Raw genomic sequence first — 19,217 nt, forward strand, 5'->3', positions numbered from 1 at the left:
TACCTTTTTACCCTTGAATCAAGCTTTAAATTTATAGAACACGATATAAAACTATCACTCTCTATAACACGCTAGGGCAAGTGCACCAATCGTTGGCGTAGTATAGTGATGGTAAGATACCGAGGTCTTCCAAGGACACAAGGGCTTCTAATACCGGAATATCGTCGACGTCTAATCTAACCAAATATGGAGAAAATTTTTGTTTTTGTTTTTAAATAATAAAAATAAAGAAATAAAATAAATAAAACAGATAGACAAGATAGAATCACTTGGATCCGACTCATCATTTATGTATCCTTTGATGATTTCCTCGCTTTGGGTTTTTTAAGAGATTATCTTAGATATTGTGGCATGTCACTCTTTTGGAGGCAACGCTACCCTCAGCCATATTGGTCTGAGTCAACATGGATACAGTCCCGCAAAGCTGGATTATTGAAAGATAATTAAGCAAGTTATTAATGCAAAAAGTGGCATGTCCCCCTTTTGGAGGCAACGCTACCCTCAGTCATATTGGTCTGAGTCAGCAGGGATACAATCTCGCAAGGTCGGTTTAAAGTTTTAATATTAGTTAATTTATAAGGGATTACAAACCATTCTTACTTCCCCCGATTTGATGCTATCTGCCTCAAGGGAAGTCCTACTAAGCTTGAATCAGGTCATCGCAGGATCTATACACTGAACAAGTCAAGAACTTTACTCAACCACCCTTCCAACCCCCTTCTAGGCAGTTAATGCACTTTAAACAGACCGTAAAGACACGAATGAGTGAATCAACAAAACATGAAGAAATGATTAAGTGAAGTTCACCTTCAATATAAAAAAACTAGTTATTAAAATCAGTAATACAAACCCAAATAAAAAGTTACCAAAGCTAGGAAATCAAAAGTAATACATAAATGATTTTGTCTTCACCAAGTGATGTAAGAGATTAGCCAAGCATGGCCTTTGTTTGACAAAAACTCCTACTATCGATCTTTGATCCTGAGACTACACACATACTCTAAGGATGGATGATGGATAAAAGTGGTGGATGATGGTGGTATTGTGGTGGTGGAGCGGTGGCAAGTGTGAGAGAAGGGGTTTGCCAAGGGATGGTTTGCAAATGAGCCAAACACCTCATTTTATAGCTTAAAACAGTAGCTTCATGGCCCCGTGCCCACAAGGCACGACCCCGTGTCCTTCACTTTTCTGTCTTCATTTAATCCTAATGTCAGTTCTTCTGCACACACAGCCCCGTGTGTCAACGACACGACCCCGTGTCTTTTGTACTTGTTGTACGAACCCAGATTTGCGAATCTGAGAGTTGACCACTACCCGTGCTTAGGGGACACGGCCCCGTGTCCCTTGTCGTTTTATGTTTGTCTTTATTCTTTGGGAATCTTGAGTAGAGGCACGACCCATGCCCGGTTGGCACGACCCCGTGCTTGGGTTCTGGTCTTGTTATTTTGTCTTTGGGGTGAAGCTTGGAGGGTCGGTATAGTGTGCCAACTTTTTTCCTCGTATTTATGTTGGTTTTCGCCGTTAATTTGTTTCTTTTGTCCATTTAAGCTTTTTAATCCTGAAAATCAAAAGTAACAAAGAAACACACTTTTTCCAACATTAGTACTAAAAAAAAAGGTTGTTTTTATACCTAATTTGATATGATTTATATGTTGTATTTTGTGCATATCAATTGTCCATTGTGTTGTGTTTTAATATGTTGTTTAATGTGTTTTAGTGTGTTGTTCATTGTGATTTTAGTATGTTTTCCATTGTATTTTTAGTCTGTTGTCTATTGTTTTTTTAGTCTGCTACCCATTGTGTCTTTTATCTGTTGTCATCAATTGCGTTTTTTATCTGCTATCATTAATTGTGTTTTTAGTCTGTTTTCCATTGTGTTTTTAGTTCTATACTCATTGTGTTTTACGTTATATCCATAGAGTGGGTCGGGATCTCCGGACCCCAATGTTTTTTAAAAAGTTAGCAGATTCTGTATATTAAATTGTAAAAGGACCCATAAATACAATTAGGTGGACACCATAGAATGAAAAGGAAAGCTGATGTAGTGGTAAATCTCTCTCTTTACCAACACGAGGTCATGGGTTCAATCATTTTATAGTCTGTTTTTCCTGTTTTTTTTTTAAATCTATTTCAAACATCTCTTTGACCCAACCCAAACGAGGATCGATCTAAAAATTTTAACGTTTTGTATGAAAATTTTGAAAAAATAAAAATAAAAATTGACCCATAGAAAAAAAATCGTAAGTGTGCCACTAACTATAACTTGATGCTCTTTTTACGTATCACTTTAGGTAATTCATTTATTTATTTCAAAATTTTACAATAAAATTTAAGATAATAAATTAATAACCCATGATAAACATGATTCCTCCGTGGAAGCTTAGCTGTTACCGAAGACGGTTTTAGGGTTTAGTCCACCGATAAAACCTCCGGTGTTGTCTACATTCATCATGTAATAATTATCATACTCACATGGATTTAATCCTTTCATGTAAAAGCATTAAATATGTTTTTCTTACTTACATTTGTTTTTATGTGATTAATATATATATATATATAGGGTGCGGTTCTAGAGTGAACACTAGTGTATTTGCGAACTGAGTGAACAAATCCTGGCCATTGATCTACACACGTGTACGGCTAGGATCTCATCATCAAATCATAAAATACACTAGTGTATTTCAACATCAAATCCTGGCCATTGATCTACACATGTGTATGGCCAAGATTAGTTCACTTAGTTCGCAAGTTACACTAGTGTTCACTCTTGAACCTAATCCTATATATATATATATATATATATATATATATATATATATATATATATATATACAAAGTTAATAATATTTCTCACAAATTTAAACACCTCTAGAGTTCTCACAATTTTCCTTATTGTTCTTGTGAAAGTTCTTAGATCATCAACATTTTTCGCAGGTTAGAATTTTACCTTTTTAGAGAAATCATTAGTTGGGTTTTAGAATCTTACTCAAATTATGATTTAATTTTATATACAGTCTTGAATTTATATATTTTGATTTATATGTCGATGAAGGATATGTAGTTATCACCTTCACTACCATTTTTAAGTTATTTGTGGACAAAATATATATTCATGTTTAACTTTATTTACATAAAATCTTGAAGCATTTAAAAAACAAACCGATTTTGAATTGGGTAAATTTGTATTTTCAAACATCTGAATATGCTTTGATGAGCACAATTGATCTCAGGTTGGCTTCACCTATATATCTTAATTAGTCATAATTTCTGATAAATTTTTAAATTACTCTTGAATTTATCATGAAAAAATATCTTGAATTTTATAGTTTTCTTGTCTTTTATTATCTGTATGCATGCAAATGTTTTTAATAAAATTCTCAAAAAAAATATCCCAGAAATTTATGTGAGTTGAATTAAATGGTTTAATATTTGGTAATTTATGACACGTAATTAGTTCACCATGTATAGAGTTGTTCACGAGTTGAGCTAAACCGAGCAAACATCTACTCGAACTCAGCATGAATTGAAACCAAGTGACTCTGCTCTATTTGAATTTATGGAAACAAGTAGAAAAACTTGCTCAAACTCGTTTAGTTAAATTACAACCGAGCAGATCGGTTTTGCTGAGTTTCAATTTTCAAATTAAAATTTAATACAAAGATGTCAAAACTAAATGTAATCATCGTCAATTGTCACTCACTCAAAATAGGTAATAAGTTCAACAATTACAAATATAAAATTGTTTCATTAAAATAAAAACATCTTAAAGTTTAAGCAGCCTAGCTATCGGCGTCTTCAATCCGTGTGTGCTAATTTCTTCTTACTTGGTATGTGTTCATTTTTTTATGAATCTTTAAATTCAAAACTTGGTATATGTTTCTTAATTATTTGTCACTTAATATTTTTTTTAACGACCAACAAACTCAATCCCGAGCACTCTCGGGGCACCCACTGGATAAACGGAGTACTCTGAGAGTAACCCGAGTCCACCACCAATTCCGGGGAAAACCCGGTAACCGACCCACCTGTAGGCACGATGGTAAAATTACCGGCAAAACCCGTTTGGCTCAAGGATCCAACCCAGGTTTCCCTGGGTCTCCTATCATTGCCCACCAGTGCCTCACTCTGCACCAAGTGAGAGTCGAACTTGTATCTCTCAAGAGAAATGCAAAGCCTCCACCACTTGATCTAGAGATCGTTTGTCACCTAATATTACTCTTGTTTTCTGTCTTTTATATTCAGTATGCAACAATTGCAAATAAATTTTTCAAAAAAGAATAAGAAAGACAGTTTTATTCCTAAATATTCATGTGATTTGAATAAAGTGGTTTAACACTTGATAATTTATTACATGTAATCAATTCACTGTGTGTGTTAATGTTTTCTTGGTGTGTGTTCATTTTTTGATGATTTTTTAGATTCAAAACTCTTGACTTTTATAATTTTCTGGTTCGTATGCAAGTCTATGTTTCTTTTTTTTAATGACCAAAAGTCTACTTTCTTAATTATTCGCCAGTTAATGTTTCTCTTGTTTCTTGTCTTTTACTTTCTTTATGCAACAACTATAAATAAAATTAAAAAAAAAGAATTTTAACCCTAAAAATTCATGTGATTTGAATAAAATGGTTTAACATTTGGTAATTTATTACACGTAATAACTCATTGTGTGTGTTAATTTCTTCTTGGTGTGTGGTCATTTTTGGTGAATTTTTGGATTAAGACTCATGAATTCAACCTATAAAAAATGAATTTTATAAATTTCTTGTTTATAAGCATATGTATGTTTTTTTATTATTAGCTTATTAATGTTTCTCTTATTTCTTGTCTTTTATTATCCGACATGTAGCAATTGTAAATAAAATACCAAAAAAAAAAAAAAAAACGCCCAAAAATTCATATGAATTAAATGTAATGGTTTAATACTTGTTAAGTTGTTAATTTATAACCCGTAATTAATTCAATGTGTGTGTTTTCTTCTTGGTGTGTTATTTTATTTTAATTTCATTATCATTTTATGTCACACACCTTAACCAAAAATTCTATGATTATTGACCAGACCTGGTGAGGTCAACATGAACCCTCATGAGCCACCATATGTGAATAATAGAAGAACGACCTACATATTCTACAAGACTCGAATGTGCCAGAGGTTTGCAGAAGGAGACTGTCCTAATGGTGACAGCTGCACTTTCGCGCACGGCCCGAAAGATTTACGCGAGCCGCCACCAAACTGGCAAGAGCTTGCGAATGATAACAGAAGTCCAGGGATTTGGAAAGATGATGAGAAAATCATTAAAAAAATGAGGATTTGTAGAAACTTCTATAATAGGGAAATATGCCCTTATGGAGAAAAATGTACTTTTCTGCATGAAAGTCCTGATAAGTTTAAGTTTCAACCAACCAATGACAATGGAGGGAGTTCTGGGATCAAGGTTGAGACTGTGGTTGACCATGGTCAACGTCAAACTATTGTAGGTCAAGATTCTGTGAAGACTCATGGGCTTGCAGGTATACATCATTTCACTTGTGTATGGATTCAAGATATTTTTTTTGGATTTTTTTTTCATGGATTTCAAGATATTTTTTTTCATGGATTTCACAAGGAAAAAAACTTTGCAAAACCAAAAAATATGTTATTTTGAATTCAATTCGGTTTTCAGTAAAATTTATATTGAAACTTAGACGAAAATATGTTACATATCTGTGTATTTAGATTGTTCAAAAATATTAGATGCTACATGTTATTAGAAAATGTTAAATGAAAACTGAAAGAAAAAATAAAAAAAAAAAATTGTTGGAGATGTCTGTCTTTTATGTGGGCAACAACCCCATATATAAAATGTTTCAAGAGTAAACCTCATGTAAATATTTCTAAAAAAATCAGTTTATTTATGCTAGTGAAAATTTTCATTTTGAGTCTACTCTTTGCCTAAAGGAATGCATTTATTCGATAAGTGATCGTTCTTTATACATCTTATTAACATGTTCTGTTTTTTTTTTATCAGAGCTTCCTACATAGGGGTGCTCTGATGAATTTTATAGTTTTCTTGTCTTTTATTATCTGTATGCACCCCTATGTAGGAAGCTCGACTGCAGCCAACGCGGTTCCTGGTCCCATCACCACTGAACCACCAGCTACTAGTTCAGCCTCTGTTGTTCCTGTCACACCACCGCGTCTAGGAAGGGGGTTCTTGAAACTAGCGGGTAAGAAGTTGGGTGGCATCTATGGAGACTGGATTGATGAAGAAGAAGAAGATAACTTGGATTAACAAGGAACCTGAAAACCTTTGTTACCAAAAAAAAACTGAGTGATATCTTTAGTATTTGGTGTTTCCTTAAGATTTTATGTGGCTTTTACTTTTTTTAGACCATTCTTCCCAAAATGGGTGAAACTCATATGCATGTATCTTGCCATTGTTGTCGCCTTAGACATTCTCATTTGGGGGATAGAATCTTTTTAAAATTATGTCGTGAAAGTTTACTTTGGATTTGGTCGTTTTAATGGTTTTCGCATGAATGAACGAGTTTTATTATATGTATGTAGTAAAATCTGTGGTTAGGTTTGTGTAACTGATCAATGTAGATTCACGTTAAAACGTTACTATTGATTTGGGTCAAAGCATGTTCATCCACTATATTTGTTTTTACGCTGACATTGTCAGCAGGGGTACGTGTTAATCAAACATAAGGTACGTGTTGATGGTGACTGATAGGCGGTGGTATGTGTCGATGGCGAGGCGGTGGAGCTAGCAACGGTGGCAGAGGCGATAGTGGTGGTGGCAACGAGTGTGGTGTAGGTGGTGATATTGACAATGACTGGTAGTTGGTGTCGATGTAGGTGGTGGCGATGAAGATGGTAATGAAGGCAGTGGCGACAGATGATAGTGCCAACAACGACTGATATGTGGTAAAGTAAGTATACACATATGTCGTCTTAGACATTCTCATTTTGACATTCTCATTTTGGGAAGAGAACTTTTCCAAAATTATGTCGTCAAAATTTTTAATTTGGATTTGGTTCTTTGGATTATATATGCATGGAGTTTTATTATGTGTATGAGTGGCCGGTAACTAGTCAAAATGGGCTCGCGTTAAAATAGTCATCTTTAATGTACATGATAAATCGCTTCCTTCACCCACTATATTTGTTTTTTATAGTAACGGTGACGGGGAGCCAAATAGTGGCATAGGTGGTGGTGTCAAGAAGGCGAAGTTGGTGATGTTTGGTGGCAGAGAGGATGGAGGTTGGGTTAACGACTATAATGAATGGTGATGGTGGCGTCAACAACGACGACTAGCTGGTGATGCCATAGAGGCGACAGAAAAGACTACTAACTAAGATGTGAAATGTGATAGCACCAACAACGATTAATATGTGATGGTAACTTTTTATTCAGGCATGTTTTATTTTTCTTGAACGCAAAACGATTATGTTGAGGATCAACCTATCCTAAATTAGTAAAGTTAATAAATCAAACTTTACAAAAAAAAATTTCATGATCATGTAAAACTGAAACAATGATCAAACTTTACAAAACCTTCTTTACACTCTTTTCAAATAATAATTTCTATATATTATAGCCATAAAATAAAAAATAAAAAAACCTTACCATGTCCACGTGTCACACTACATTATGTGATTATACTCTCACTGAAGATTTTTCTTGCAAAGAAAGCTAGCAAATGGGAACAACCAGAGACTCATGCCCACTCTTGTATCCAAATCAATTTCATATCTAAAACCCCTAATTTCAAGAACCCCTAATTACTTGTTCTCCACCACAATGTCCATAACCCTCAAATCTCCAGTCTTTGCAGGCAACCCAATAAGATCCAAAACCCCCAAATCATCCGACCCGTTTTCACCCACTTCAGCCTTTCAAACCCTGAAGCTTCTCCTTTCGGGTCAGACCCATTTCCAAGATCCATCTCCCCCTAAGTTCAAGGTGCTACCTTTCATAAAGGGTAGACCTTTAGCAGGGTCAACTGGTGATTTGGTCAAGAAATGGCATCTGGGGTGGTTGAGTTTTGGGGATTTTAAGGATGTTTTGGAGGGTAGTGAGGTGAAGTTGACTCATGATTTGTTGGTGTATTTGGGTTGCAAGAGTAAGGAAGAAGAAGAAGATAGTGTTGTTTATTGGGCAGTTGATGTTTCTGAAGGGGTGAGTTTGGTTGAGAAATTGGGGAGTAAAGAGTTTTCTTTTGTGGAGTTGAGGACTTTGATGGTGGCTACTGATTGGGCAGATGATTCTGCTATGAGTGATCTTGCTATTGCTGGTCATGTAAGGGTTTTTTGTTTTTTTTTTGATGAATATTTTGATTATACTTTGAACCTCTAATTGTGCATTCAAGAAATCTTTGATACATTTAGGTTGTAAATGGTAATGATTCGACCGTCGCCATGACGTTATTTGACTAATGAATTAAAGCGATCTAATCGAAAGATATTGGCTATGAATGTGTTGAAGAGTTAGTTAAAGTTACTCGAAATAGCTAAGAATGAAGTTACTCTCTTTGATACTTTTCGGATGTGAATGGTAATGATTCCAGCATCAAGATTGGTATTCTTTTTAGTTCCCTAAAGTGATAATTTGAATAATATTTAAAATCAAATTATGGACCATGAAAGATCAATGCTTTAGAGAGCTAGCACCTGCTTATAAATTTACTTTAATGGAAATTCATCTTGTGCCACCAAAAACTTTATGTTATAATTTTTTGGGACGTTGATGTAGGCCAGAGCGTTATTGGAATGGCATAACACGTCTCGGTTTTGTGGATCTTGCGGTGAAATGTTGGTTCCTGCTGAAGCCGGGAGAAAAAAGCAATGCATAAAAGATTCTTGCAAGAAAAGGGTATACCCTCGAGTTGATCCGGTATGCTAATTGAGCTTTCAACTATCTTCTTTCGCTATCTACTTTTGGGTTAGTTTTTATTATAGTTATTGTCCGTTTGTTGACCATTTTGTTCCTGCAACAGGTTGTAATTATGTTGGTTATTGATAAAGAAAATGACCGTGCACTGCTTAGTAAACAATCAAGATTTGTGCCTAGAATGTGGAGTTGCCTTGCCGGATTTCTAGAAGTATGGTTTAAATTTATTAATTACTTGCAGTTTAGAAACCACTTTTAGAATACTGTTTTTTTTTTGTACTCGATATTATTGATCGCATTGCCATCTTTTTTCCTCAAAAATACAACCAATCTGTTATCAAATTAGTCTATTTGGCGTCAAAAGTCGAAGTTCATTCATTCTTATAGCCAGGTGAAAGCTTGGAAGAGGCTGTGAGGAGAGAAACATGGGAGGAAACCGGCATCGAAGTTGGTGAAGTAGTCTACCATAGTTCTCAACCATGGCCCGGTGAGCCCTAAATTTCCTTTTACGTATATATTTTTTTCTGATTTATAATAACTAATAAGGTTATATATACATTCCACTAAAAAACAACTCCTATATCAATATATTTCCACTAAAAACAAATAATTTTTCTCTCTCCTTTTCAATTAAATAATATTATCATTACATTTTTCTCTCTCCTTCACTCACAATCACTTTCAATATATATTAAAAAAATTATAGTGGGTGAACAGTGTCTCCTCAAATATACAGATGAACAGTAACATTTTCTCTCTCCTCCACTCACAACCACTTTTTATACCCTTTATAATATAAAAACACCCCCTCACATATTTTGATGGATAGAATGTGAATGCTCTTATATACCCTGATTTCCCTTTTGGTGTATATTTTTTTTTCCGTCATATAATAAATTTATCAAGTATTTATGACTTAACGGTCATAATCGGTAAATACAACTTATGTTTGTTTAATTCATTTGTAGTTGGACCTAGTAGCATGCCATGTCAATTAATGATCGGGTTTTTTGCGTACGCGACATCACTTGAAATAAATGTGGACAAGAGTGAATTAGAAGGTAACCTTTGATCTATAATCTCTAATGCTCTGTCAAAATGCATGTTTTTATTGTGATATAATCCATGGAAAGATATGCCAAATCCCAAAAATACCCTTTCTGAATATTTTCAATTTATAAAGATGCCAAGTGGCACAGTAGAGAAGACGTGAAGAACGCGTTGACATTTTCCGAATATGAAAAAGCACAGAAAACATCAGCATACAAAGTGGATCAAATGTGTAAAGGGGTCGAAAAAGGTCAAAACCTTGCTTCGGATTTTAACGTTGAAAGTGGAGAACTCGCGCCGATGTTTGTCCCTGGACCTTATGCAATCGCCCATCATCTAATCTCGTCGTGGGTTCATCAGGTCAGCTCAAATGGCATTCGAACACAAAAAAAAGGTGTTCATTCGAGGTTGTAGAGATCAAAGAATCATTTGGTTTTTCTTGATTCTTTCCAGGTTTGATCTTGAGATCCTTCCAAGGTGATGCTGCTTGGGTGTTTGTTGATGATTGTTTGAGCATTCGAAAGAACGCGTTACATTGACTTGCGACCTGCGCATTTTATCATTGAAAAGAGTTTGATCTTGGAACAATCTTATATGTTGTTGATAAATAGATTACAGAATTGTGCCTTGTTTCCATGTTGAATTTATACTTGCATATTATAAAATCTTGAATAATCTTCCTTTATGTGAAAAAAAAAAAAAACAAAAAAACCTTTTCAGTTACTGCATATATAGAGTAAAATGACAATGTAGGCACCCAAGGCGCAAAGGGCTCGCTTGTTGCCTGTGGCGCAAACGGCTCGTTTGAGAAAAGAAATGAGAGATAATAATACACACATAATATAATGTAGATTTAGAATAGGGAAAATGGCTTGTAATAATCCTACCTAGACCTTATTGGCCATTAATAATCTCACCATAGAATATTCCCCCCACCAGTCCCACCTTTCACTTATTTTTCCTACAATGGTCCCCTGTTAAAAAAACTTAACGAAGTTAAGCTTTTTTCCAAATTATAAACAGATTTTTTAGGGCTTTTGATTAGAACGACGATACGAGTCCATTGATGTAAAACTTGCCACTCATCACAGTTAGAGTGGTGGGACTATGCGGTATCTTCCCCGCAACCTAAAACTCCCTAGTTTCACGCCAATAGTTACGCACTCCAATAACTTATCTTCGTCGATCAAGAGTCTTCATCGCAACCCTCATCCGCCACCTGATCAACCCTTGGATGATTCTTCAACCATTTAACCCACATGTTCCCCATTCCACCCCCACAACTTCAACCAAGAGGTATATGCCTTAAGATGATTCATTCGACTATTTGAGGAGTATTTGTAAACTACAAAGAAAGGGGAAATCAAATCCAAGTGCCTGGCGACGAAAGTTATGGGTTAAACATAACTGATAATGTGCCAACTAGGGGAAGACAATAACCAGCAGCACCTGAAGAAACAAGTGCCCAGGGGAAGACTAGGCCGGCTACACAGGTCACGGATGATGATTAGGGACTTTGCTTATATTCGTGTATTAGCTTTTAAAATGCTATTTTGTGTCTTTATTTGTATGTCTCATTTCGATTTCTTTAACTATGTGAATTAAACCTTTATAGCATGTGGTAATTACAAAGAAAATGAAAGAACTTGAGAGGGTCTCACATGCATCTTTCTTCGAGCGGCAGTGCAAGCTCGGATAGTGTTAGCGCCGGCAGAAAGTCCTGGATTAGTTTGTACCGGTGTAGGTCCCTGAGTGGTGACTTGTTCCCCTTGATGTTGCTAGAATTTAACAGAATAATATTGGGGCCTCAGTGTATAGAAAACAGGTTAAACGGAAGGACTTCCGGTTAACAGTGCATCAACGGTTAAACATGAATGGGCGTGCCGTAAACAATTCCAGGGGCACAAAATTACTTGGACAAGATCTATAGACAGTAAGATAGGGCCATTGCTGCCTTATCAGTTAGCAAACACGTTAAACGCAATAGTTTCCGGTTAACGAAACGCCTTCGATTTTAACGCGTACGTTATTACGAGTGTTACGGATTTGTCAAATTACTAGACATCTTTTAAGATGTTTCTCAAATTGCATCACATATGCTATAGTTATTTCCAAAAGCAGTTCCCAAAATGATCTCAAACGTGCAATTCTTCCATCACAAACTTTCACAAAGTAGAGTTGTTTACAATATGTTCTAGTTTTGCCCTTTAGTACTTTTATTTCTACCTAGACAATTCAAAAAGGAGACAATTGATAGCACCACATGAATGCTATACTTGAAACAACATTTACTTTTCTATTATTTACCTCTCTACCCTTATATTTTTATTAAAATTATTAATAAATTCAAAAACATAGACGATTACAGACTAATGACATGTAGACGAGCAACAAGTTGCGCCGCTACCAACTTTTGAATAGCAAACCCTATCCTGCTAAACATAAAATTCTGCCCCTTAACATGCGCGGTGTTACTGCTTACCACCTGCTGAACCCGCTTGAGGAACCGCACCACGTCAGGGGCAAGAGCGCCAAAAGTATCGAAAGTGAACGGGAGAAACACGTGTGACAACCCGTAACTTTGAGATAAAAACTCGTTCGTTTCATTTTTTTTATTAAAACCTACGTGTTGCTAATTGATGAAATAATCACATTTTATCTGTATCACGTTGAACCGGCCCAAACCATCTGAACCATGGCACAACTCGCGTAACCCGATACCTATGAGACCCGTACCGTAACTTGATTAATATATATCAAACTAATTAAGTTGACACTAAACTTTATTATTACTAGTAGTAAAGGAAATATAAAATAATAATAATAATACACCTATTATTTCATGTTGCATCTATAAGCTGCCAACATTCCACGTAATTCCATTCCTTCTCTTTTGTGTTTTGTGGAGCAGCCCACACCCCAAAGATTCTCACAGCCCAAGTTTCCTTTTATTTGTGCCCAAGTTCTTGGCCCATGCTAAATCCCAACCGTCACATCCACCCTCTTTGTTATATACATATGTGCATGTCTATTGATAGATATTCCAACCATAGAAAATTATCCAACCCTAACCTCCCTCCCAACTTCACGGCAGTCACCTCCCAACCCTACTGGCAGCCATCGTCACCGCTCTTTTACCCAGCCAAAACGCAATTCGGGTCGCCGGACGTTTGTGACCGACTGTTAAACAAGTAACTGGTCTTACCAAGCAAACCAAGGTGAGTTCACACAGTCAAGGCATGGGTTCCCAGGGTGGGAATGGGTTGATTATTTATTTGTGATTACCTAGCACATGGAACTTAGTTATATGGTCCTCGGGTGAGGAAGGGTTATTGATAAGATACAACTAGACTAATGGTACTAAATTGAACTGATCTTCGCACACACGCCAGGGTTGGCCGCGATATTATGACTAATCTTCGCACACATGCCTAGGAAGGCCGCGAACTATACTCTAAACTTCGTATACATGCCAGGGTGGCCGCGATACAAACATACCTAGTCTAGAATATTAGGGAATATTTCCCCTAATCTTCGCATACATACCGAGAGGGCCGCGATGGAAACTAATACGAAACATGACTTAACGAACGAACATAATGCTACTCATACTACTACAATTACTGAACTGTACACTGTGAACTCGCTCAACTAGTTGTTGACTCTCTGCTGCATGCCTTGCAGGATCTTAGGTACTTATGGAGCTTGCACAAGGAGGAGCAGGTCGTTGTGGGCAATGGATCGTGAATGCTTGTTAAACGTTTATGACATTACACACTTGATACTTATGTTTGGGTTTTTACATTTATGCTTCCGCTACACTTGATTATGTTGGTCTTGAAAACACCTTTCATATTGTTGAATAACGATTACTACTTATTTACATGTTCAATATAATTGGTGGCTTGATCCTGGTCATGTCACGCCTCCAAGCGGTGGTATTCCGCGGGTGGATTTTGGGGGTGTGACAGATTAGTATCAGAGCCATTGGTTATAGAGAACTTGGTTTTAATAAGGGAAAAACGTTTTTATTAAAACCGGACTATAACCAGTACAGTGCTTAACGATCCACAACGACGCTTCGCTCCACGTGCAAGACTCAACATCTTAGGTAATATGGTTTATGTTTATTACCTACTTGCTAGAATTACAAAGAACTTTGCTCGTGGTATGCTTAGATTACATTGCCTACTATTCACTATTGCTTGAGAACATCTACGTGCTTACTCTCTTCTGTCATCGCACTACTCGCGAACCATTCTCACTTGTTTTACTTGTACTATAAAGATCATGTCTGGACGTGTGAACATGACTCAAGCCCAGTTGACGGCTCTCATTGCTAAACAAGTAGCTGCGGCACTTGCAGCTGCACAAGCAGGTCAAAACGCTCCACAACCTGTTTGCACATTCAAGAACTTCATGGACTGTCGTCCAAGCACCTTCAGTGGCACCAAGGGGGCAGTGGGACTCCTCCATTGGTTTGAGAAGCTAGAGTCAGTATTTGAAATGTGTGAATGCCCTGAGGCTCGCAGGGTCAAGTACGCCACTGGCACGTTGGAAGGGATTGCGCTAACCTGGTGGAACGCGCAAGTTCAGATCCTAGGGTTGGCAGCTGCTAACGCCACACCTTGGGAAGATTTCAAGGAACTGATCAAACGAGAATATTGCACGCGTGATGACATCCACAAGTTGGAGGTGGAACTGTATCATCTGAAAATGACGGGGTCAGAAATCGAAGCATACACTAAATGGTCAAACGAGCTGGCCGTCTTGTGTCCAACTATGGTGGACCCTCCAGTTAAGCGCATTGAGTTGTATCTCAAGGGGCTTGCGCCAGAGATTCAGAGCCACGTGACATCGGCTAACCTTAACAACATCCAAGACATCCAGCGTCTTGCTCATCGACTCACCGATCAAGCAGTGGAACAGAACAAGCTGCCAAAACGCATCAGTGCTACCACTACTGCTGCTACTACTCCTACTACACCCAGTGACAACAAGCGGAAATGGGATGGGGATTCCAGCAAGGGATCAGTTTCCGTTCAGTCTCAAGCACAGCAGCGCAAGACTAATGACTACCAGAGTCCGAGCCAGCAATCATCAGGCAGTCAGGGGCAGGGTGGATATCGGGGAATTCACCCACTGTGTAACGGGTGCAACAGACATCACAGTGGTCAGTGTCGCAAGGGCCGCTGTCAAAGATGTCTCAAGATGGGTCATGAGGCCAAATGTAACACCCCGAAAATATAAGTCTTTATATAAGAATTTAAGGATTTCATAAACAAGAAATAATCATGTAGAAACATTAACCTAGTTAAAGTTTACAAGTCTTGAAAATAACCTACATTTGGTTAAAACCCTAGTATTTAAAAAGAAATGGTAGTTAAGGGACTAATCTTGCCAAAAATCAAAAGTTTAATTTTTAATAATGACAAAACTAAACCAAACACACCAAATTGGTGTGTCTGGTCGACAGAAGCAAGAAAGGGGCGACCCCCATTGTTCCAAAACCCTAAAATCACAATTTCTTGCAATTGGAGGTTCAAATCATAACCAAAACGAAATCCGAGCTTAGAATCGTGTTCCTCATCGCAAGAGGATTAAGAGGTATGTAAAATTTTATGAGAATTCACTACTTGAAATCCTCATGAATCTAAGCAAACCTGAAATTTTGTTGATGCATGACAGTAATTAGTTAGATTAAAGATGATGTAGTGTCTAGGATTAAAACCTAGACAACTATATATGAAATCATGCCCTAATTCAGGAAAACTCCATGAATCCATGGATGTTAAGTTATGGGTTTTATATGTTGATGATGAATATTAGGATTTTGAGTGTAATCCTAGTATAAATTTCATTATAGGAAGTAACTTCTGTGATATTGATACTAAATGTATGCAAAATTGCTATTATGGTGAAATTTGATGTTGAATTGTAAAGTCATGAACATGTTTATGAAGGTAGAAAAAATCTGACCCACTAGGTGTTTGTAGAAATGCCTAAGTGGGGATTTAAAAGTGAAATTTGGATAAAAACGCAGAATTTATAATGGTCCATAATGATGTGATTGTGGTCATAAAAAGGAGTTCTAAACATGTTATAAAAACTGAATATTCTAGGCAAAGAGTCCGGTTCATCTAGCGGACAAGCCGGAGGGAGTTCACGAGGAAAAGACGCGCTCTAAAAGGTATGAAATTTTATTGTTTCATCACATTATACATATTATTAGCCTTATGCGTTGCTTGGAAGGAAGGAAAGCATGAGTACCAAGAATTTCCATTATATCATGAAATCGGCTATTGCCTTAAACAAGTTATAAACATGAAAATTGAGCATCCGTAAGGTGTCTAATTTCAGCACCTAAACGGGTCAAACAAGTTCTGGAAATAAACACGAAGCATGACTTATTATATTGTGCGAATATTATTTGAAGTGTAGGCCGTGTAGCGAATACCATAGACAAACTCATAAACCTTGTTATTATTATAGAAGCTACGTTTTGGTTTGGATGCATGATCATAGTACGAAACATCAATTAGAAATCTTGCAATTTAGCGTGAATGTTAACTCCCGTTACATGCCCAATTAAGTTATAATTGAGTAATGTGATAACCGAAATACAAATACGAAGAACTAGCCCAGCCGTTTAATGATTTATGCGAAAGTATGCTGTTTCGACTCATAAAGAACCAGCAAAATCCTGCATTTTTAACAAGGGAGTTATGTGCAGAGTCTACCGTAAATTACGGTGGTACCGTAATTTACGGTGACCTGCAATTCTGTTACGGTGGATTCCTACTGGGTTACGGTAGGCCCCCAAATGTTCAGAAGCCACCGTAATTTACGGTGACACCGTAAATTACGGTGAAGCCCTGTTTGATGAAATTTATTTCTTGTTTTGAATAAGTTTTCGAATCTAATCCAATTTCGTGATCTACCATGGTTAATAATACTAATGCTTGTTAAACACGTTAGCTTTCAGGTACCCAAGTGATGGATGGTGATTAAGCATGACAATCTGAACCGAACACTCTAGCAAAACGCTTCCGCATAAGATCTTTTGTTCTAAAAACCATGTAAACTATTGTAGTTAATGTCTTGGTTATGATTTTGTAAGAATTGTACATGTTGTGGTGTCTAGTTTGGATTAAAATGATGAAAGTTTTTGTTAAGTCAATATTTTGACATTAAATGCAAGGTTTTTATGTATATAAATCTGGTTTTATAAGCTGGGTCTTACAAGTTGGTATCAGAGCTTAAGGTTGCCAATAAGTGTTCGGTTCAAGCTTGATCAACATCCGGTAAGAGTAATTGCTTAAGTAAAATTTAGGAGTATAGAAATAATTCACGAACGAATATACATGGAAAAGAGTGTGTAAACACACTCAAACACAAGAAAAGCATGAAACAAGAATAATAGAATCAAGAGTGTGTAAGCACACTCAAACACGAGAAAAGCATGAAACAAGAATGATTGAGCCAAGTTACGAACTTGATCAAATCAAAACAAGTAAAACATGTATTACAAATGAAATGTTTAACAATGTATGTAAACATTTCAGTATCAAAGATGGCAAGCGGAGGTGATGGTGATGCGGTGCCAAGAGTCACCGAACAAATGAGAATAGTGATTGCCGAAGAAGTTGGAAAGGCGATCGAAAACAGTCTGTCGAACTTCATTGATAAAATCCAAAATACGGTTTTATCAGTGGTAGAAGAGAGAATCAAGAAGCTAGAAGATAATTCAAATCCAGCAAAGGAAAAATCTGGGGAACGAAAACCTTGTTCATACAAGGAATTCATAGCTTGCAAAGCACCTATATATAATGGGGAGGTTGATCCAATCGTGTGTCAGCGATGGATAGGCGATATCGAGGGAGTATTCGAGAGAACCCACTGTGATGAGAATGACTACGTAGCTTATGGCACGGGTCAGTTAAGAGGTCAAGTGAAAGACTGGTGGGATAATAAAAAGAAGGAAATTGGAAGCGAAGCGGCCAAGGCCATGACGTGGGAGGAGTTTAAGACGCCGTTTCTTAAACACCATAGCCCCAAAGCAGTTATAAACAAGATCAAGGAAGAGTTCATGCAACTCAGACACAAGGGTGAATCCATAGACAAGATCACAGGGGTGTTTATGGATAAAATGAAGTTCTGTGATGATCTGATAACGAACGAAGAGCAAAAAGTTTATTACTACCATAATATGCTGAGCGCAGAATATAGGGAGTTCATAACCCCTTCAAAGTATGAGACCCTTACCGAGATTGTCAATGCTGCTCGGGAAAGGGAGATTGAGTTGAAAAAGAGTATAGAGCGGGGCGAACGAAGGGCACAGGATATAAATCCAAGCCCTACCAAGAAAGCAAGAACGAATGAAACGACAAAGAAATCAGACGCAAAGAGCGGTACACCAAGTTGCAAAATCTGCGGCAAGAATCATAAAGGTGAATGTCGCTTCAAGGATAAGCCATGTCCTATATGTCGAAAAACGGGACATATGGCTATATCATGCCCGGAAAAAGTGACCGTTTGTTATAACTGTTACCGAACGGGTCACAAAAGATCAGAGTGCCCAGAATTGGCGGGAAAGAAAGAAGGGCAAGACTCAAAAGGTGAAGCCGCAAAAGCCAAAGCAAGATCCTTTCAATTGACCGCTGCTGAAGCAAAGGTCGAACCTGACGTGGTCTCAGGTACATTCACTATAAATTCAATTCCCGCACGTGTGTTATTTGATACTGGTGCGAATAAATCCTTTGTTTCATATGGGTTTATTCGACACCCTTCATTTGTTCTAACAAAATTACCTATGCCTTTAGAGGTAGAGATAGGCAATAATAAAAGCTTTATTGTCTGTGATGTATGTAAAAACTGCACGATGAATATTGATGACGAGGAATATGCAATAGACTTGATCCCGATGTCGATGGGAGAATTTCAAGTGGTAGTGGGAATGGATTGGCTATCCCGTTACCACGCAAAGGTGGTTTGTTTCCGAAAGGAAATAAAACTAACGTCTCCTAGCGGAAAGCAAGTTACGATATATGGAGAAAAGGGAGGTAACCCGGTGATATGCACAATGCTAGAGGCTCGCAAACTCATGAAACATGGATGCAAGGCCTTTATGGTATATGAAAGCGAAACGGAAAAGGAACTCCTCAAAATTGGGGATGTACCGGTCGTGCGAGATTATGAAGACGTATTTCCGGAAGAACTACCGGGGATACCGCCAGAACGGGAGGTAGAGTTCGGAATCGAGTTGATTCCGGGCGCGAAACCCGTGGCCAAGGC

General features: G+C 37.2%; 1 protein-coding gene and 1 long non-coding RNA gene across 3 annotated transcripts; both read left to right on the top strand.

Moving 5' to 3' along the window:
* Positions 1-5,347: 5,347 nt before the first annotated feature.
* LOC110896672 lies at positions 5,348-6,488 on the top strand. The gene is made up of 2 exons (XR_002568076.1): positions 5,348-5,508; positions 6,082-6,488. It is a non-coding gene; the product is annotated as an uncharacterized LOC110896672 (long non-coding RNA).
* A 1,173-nt stretch (positions 6,489-7,661) lies between these two features.
* On the top strand, positions 7,662-10,604 carry LOC110894834 (nudix hydrolase 19, chloroplastic). 2 transcript variants are annotated; one of them, XM_022142066.2, is made up of 7 exons: positions 7,663-8,282; positions 8,736-8,876; positions 8,980-9,084; positions 9,261-9,360; positions 9,842-9,934; positions 10,057-10,283; positions 10,377-10,604. In XM_022142066.2, exons 1-7 carry the CDS (start codon positions 7,704-7,706, stop codon positions 10,380-10,382), a joined length of 1,251 nt encoding a protein of 416 aa, XP_021997758.1. In that variant the 5' UTR covers positions 7,663-7,703; the 3' UTR covers positions 10,383-10,604. The 2 variants fall into 2 exon arrangements, with proteins under 2 accessions (XP_021997757.1, XP_021997758.1); XM_022142065.2 differs by having other exon boundaries at positions 7,662-8,282; positions 10,057-10,604.
* Positions 10,605-19,217: the final 8,613 nt, after the last annotated feature.

This window comes from Helianthus annuus, chromosome 12 (genome assembly GCF_002127325.2).
Source record: "Helianthus annuus cultivar XRQ/B chromosome 12, HanXRQr2.0-SUNRISE, whole genome shotgun sequence".
Classification (NCBI taxonomy): Eukaryota; Viridiplantae; Streptophyta; class Magnoliopsida; order Asterales; family Asteraceae; genus Helianthus; species Helianthus annuus.

Excerpts from the sequence above, each read along its gene's own strand:
- LOC110894834 (XM_022142065.2), top strand. The coding sequence starts at position 7,704 with ATGCCCACTCTTGTATCCAAATCAATTTCATATCTAAAACCCCTAATT. Across the intron at positions 9,085-9,260 it reads GCCTTGCCGGATTTCTAGAA|CCAGGTGAAAGCTTGGAAGA; the intron begins GTATGGTTTAAA and ends TCATTCTTATAG. Across the intron at positions 9,935-10,056 it reads GGACAAGAGTGAATTAGAAG|ATGCCAAGTGGCACAGTAGA; the intron begins GTAACCTTTGAT and ends CAATTTATAAAG.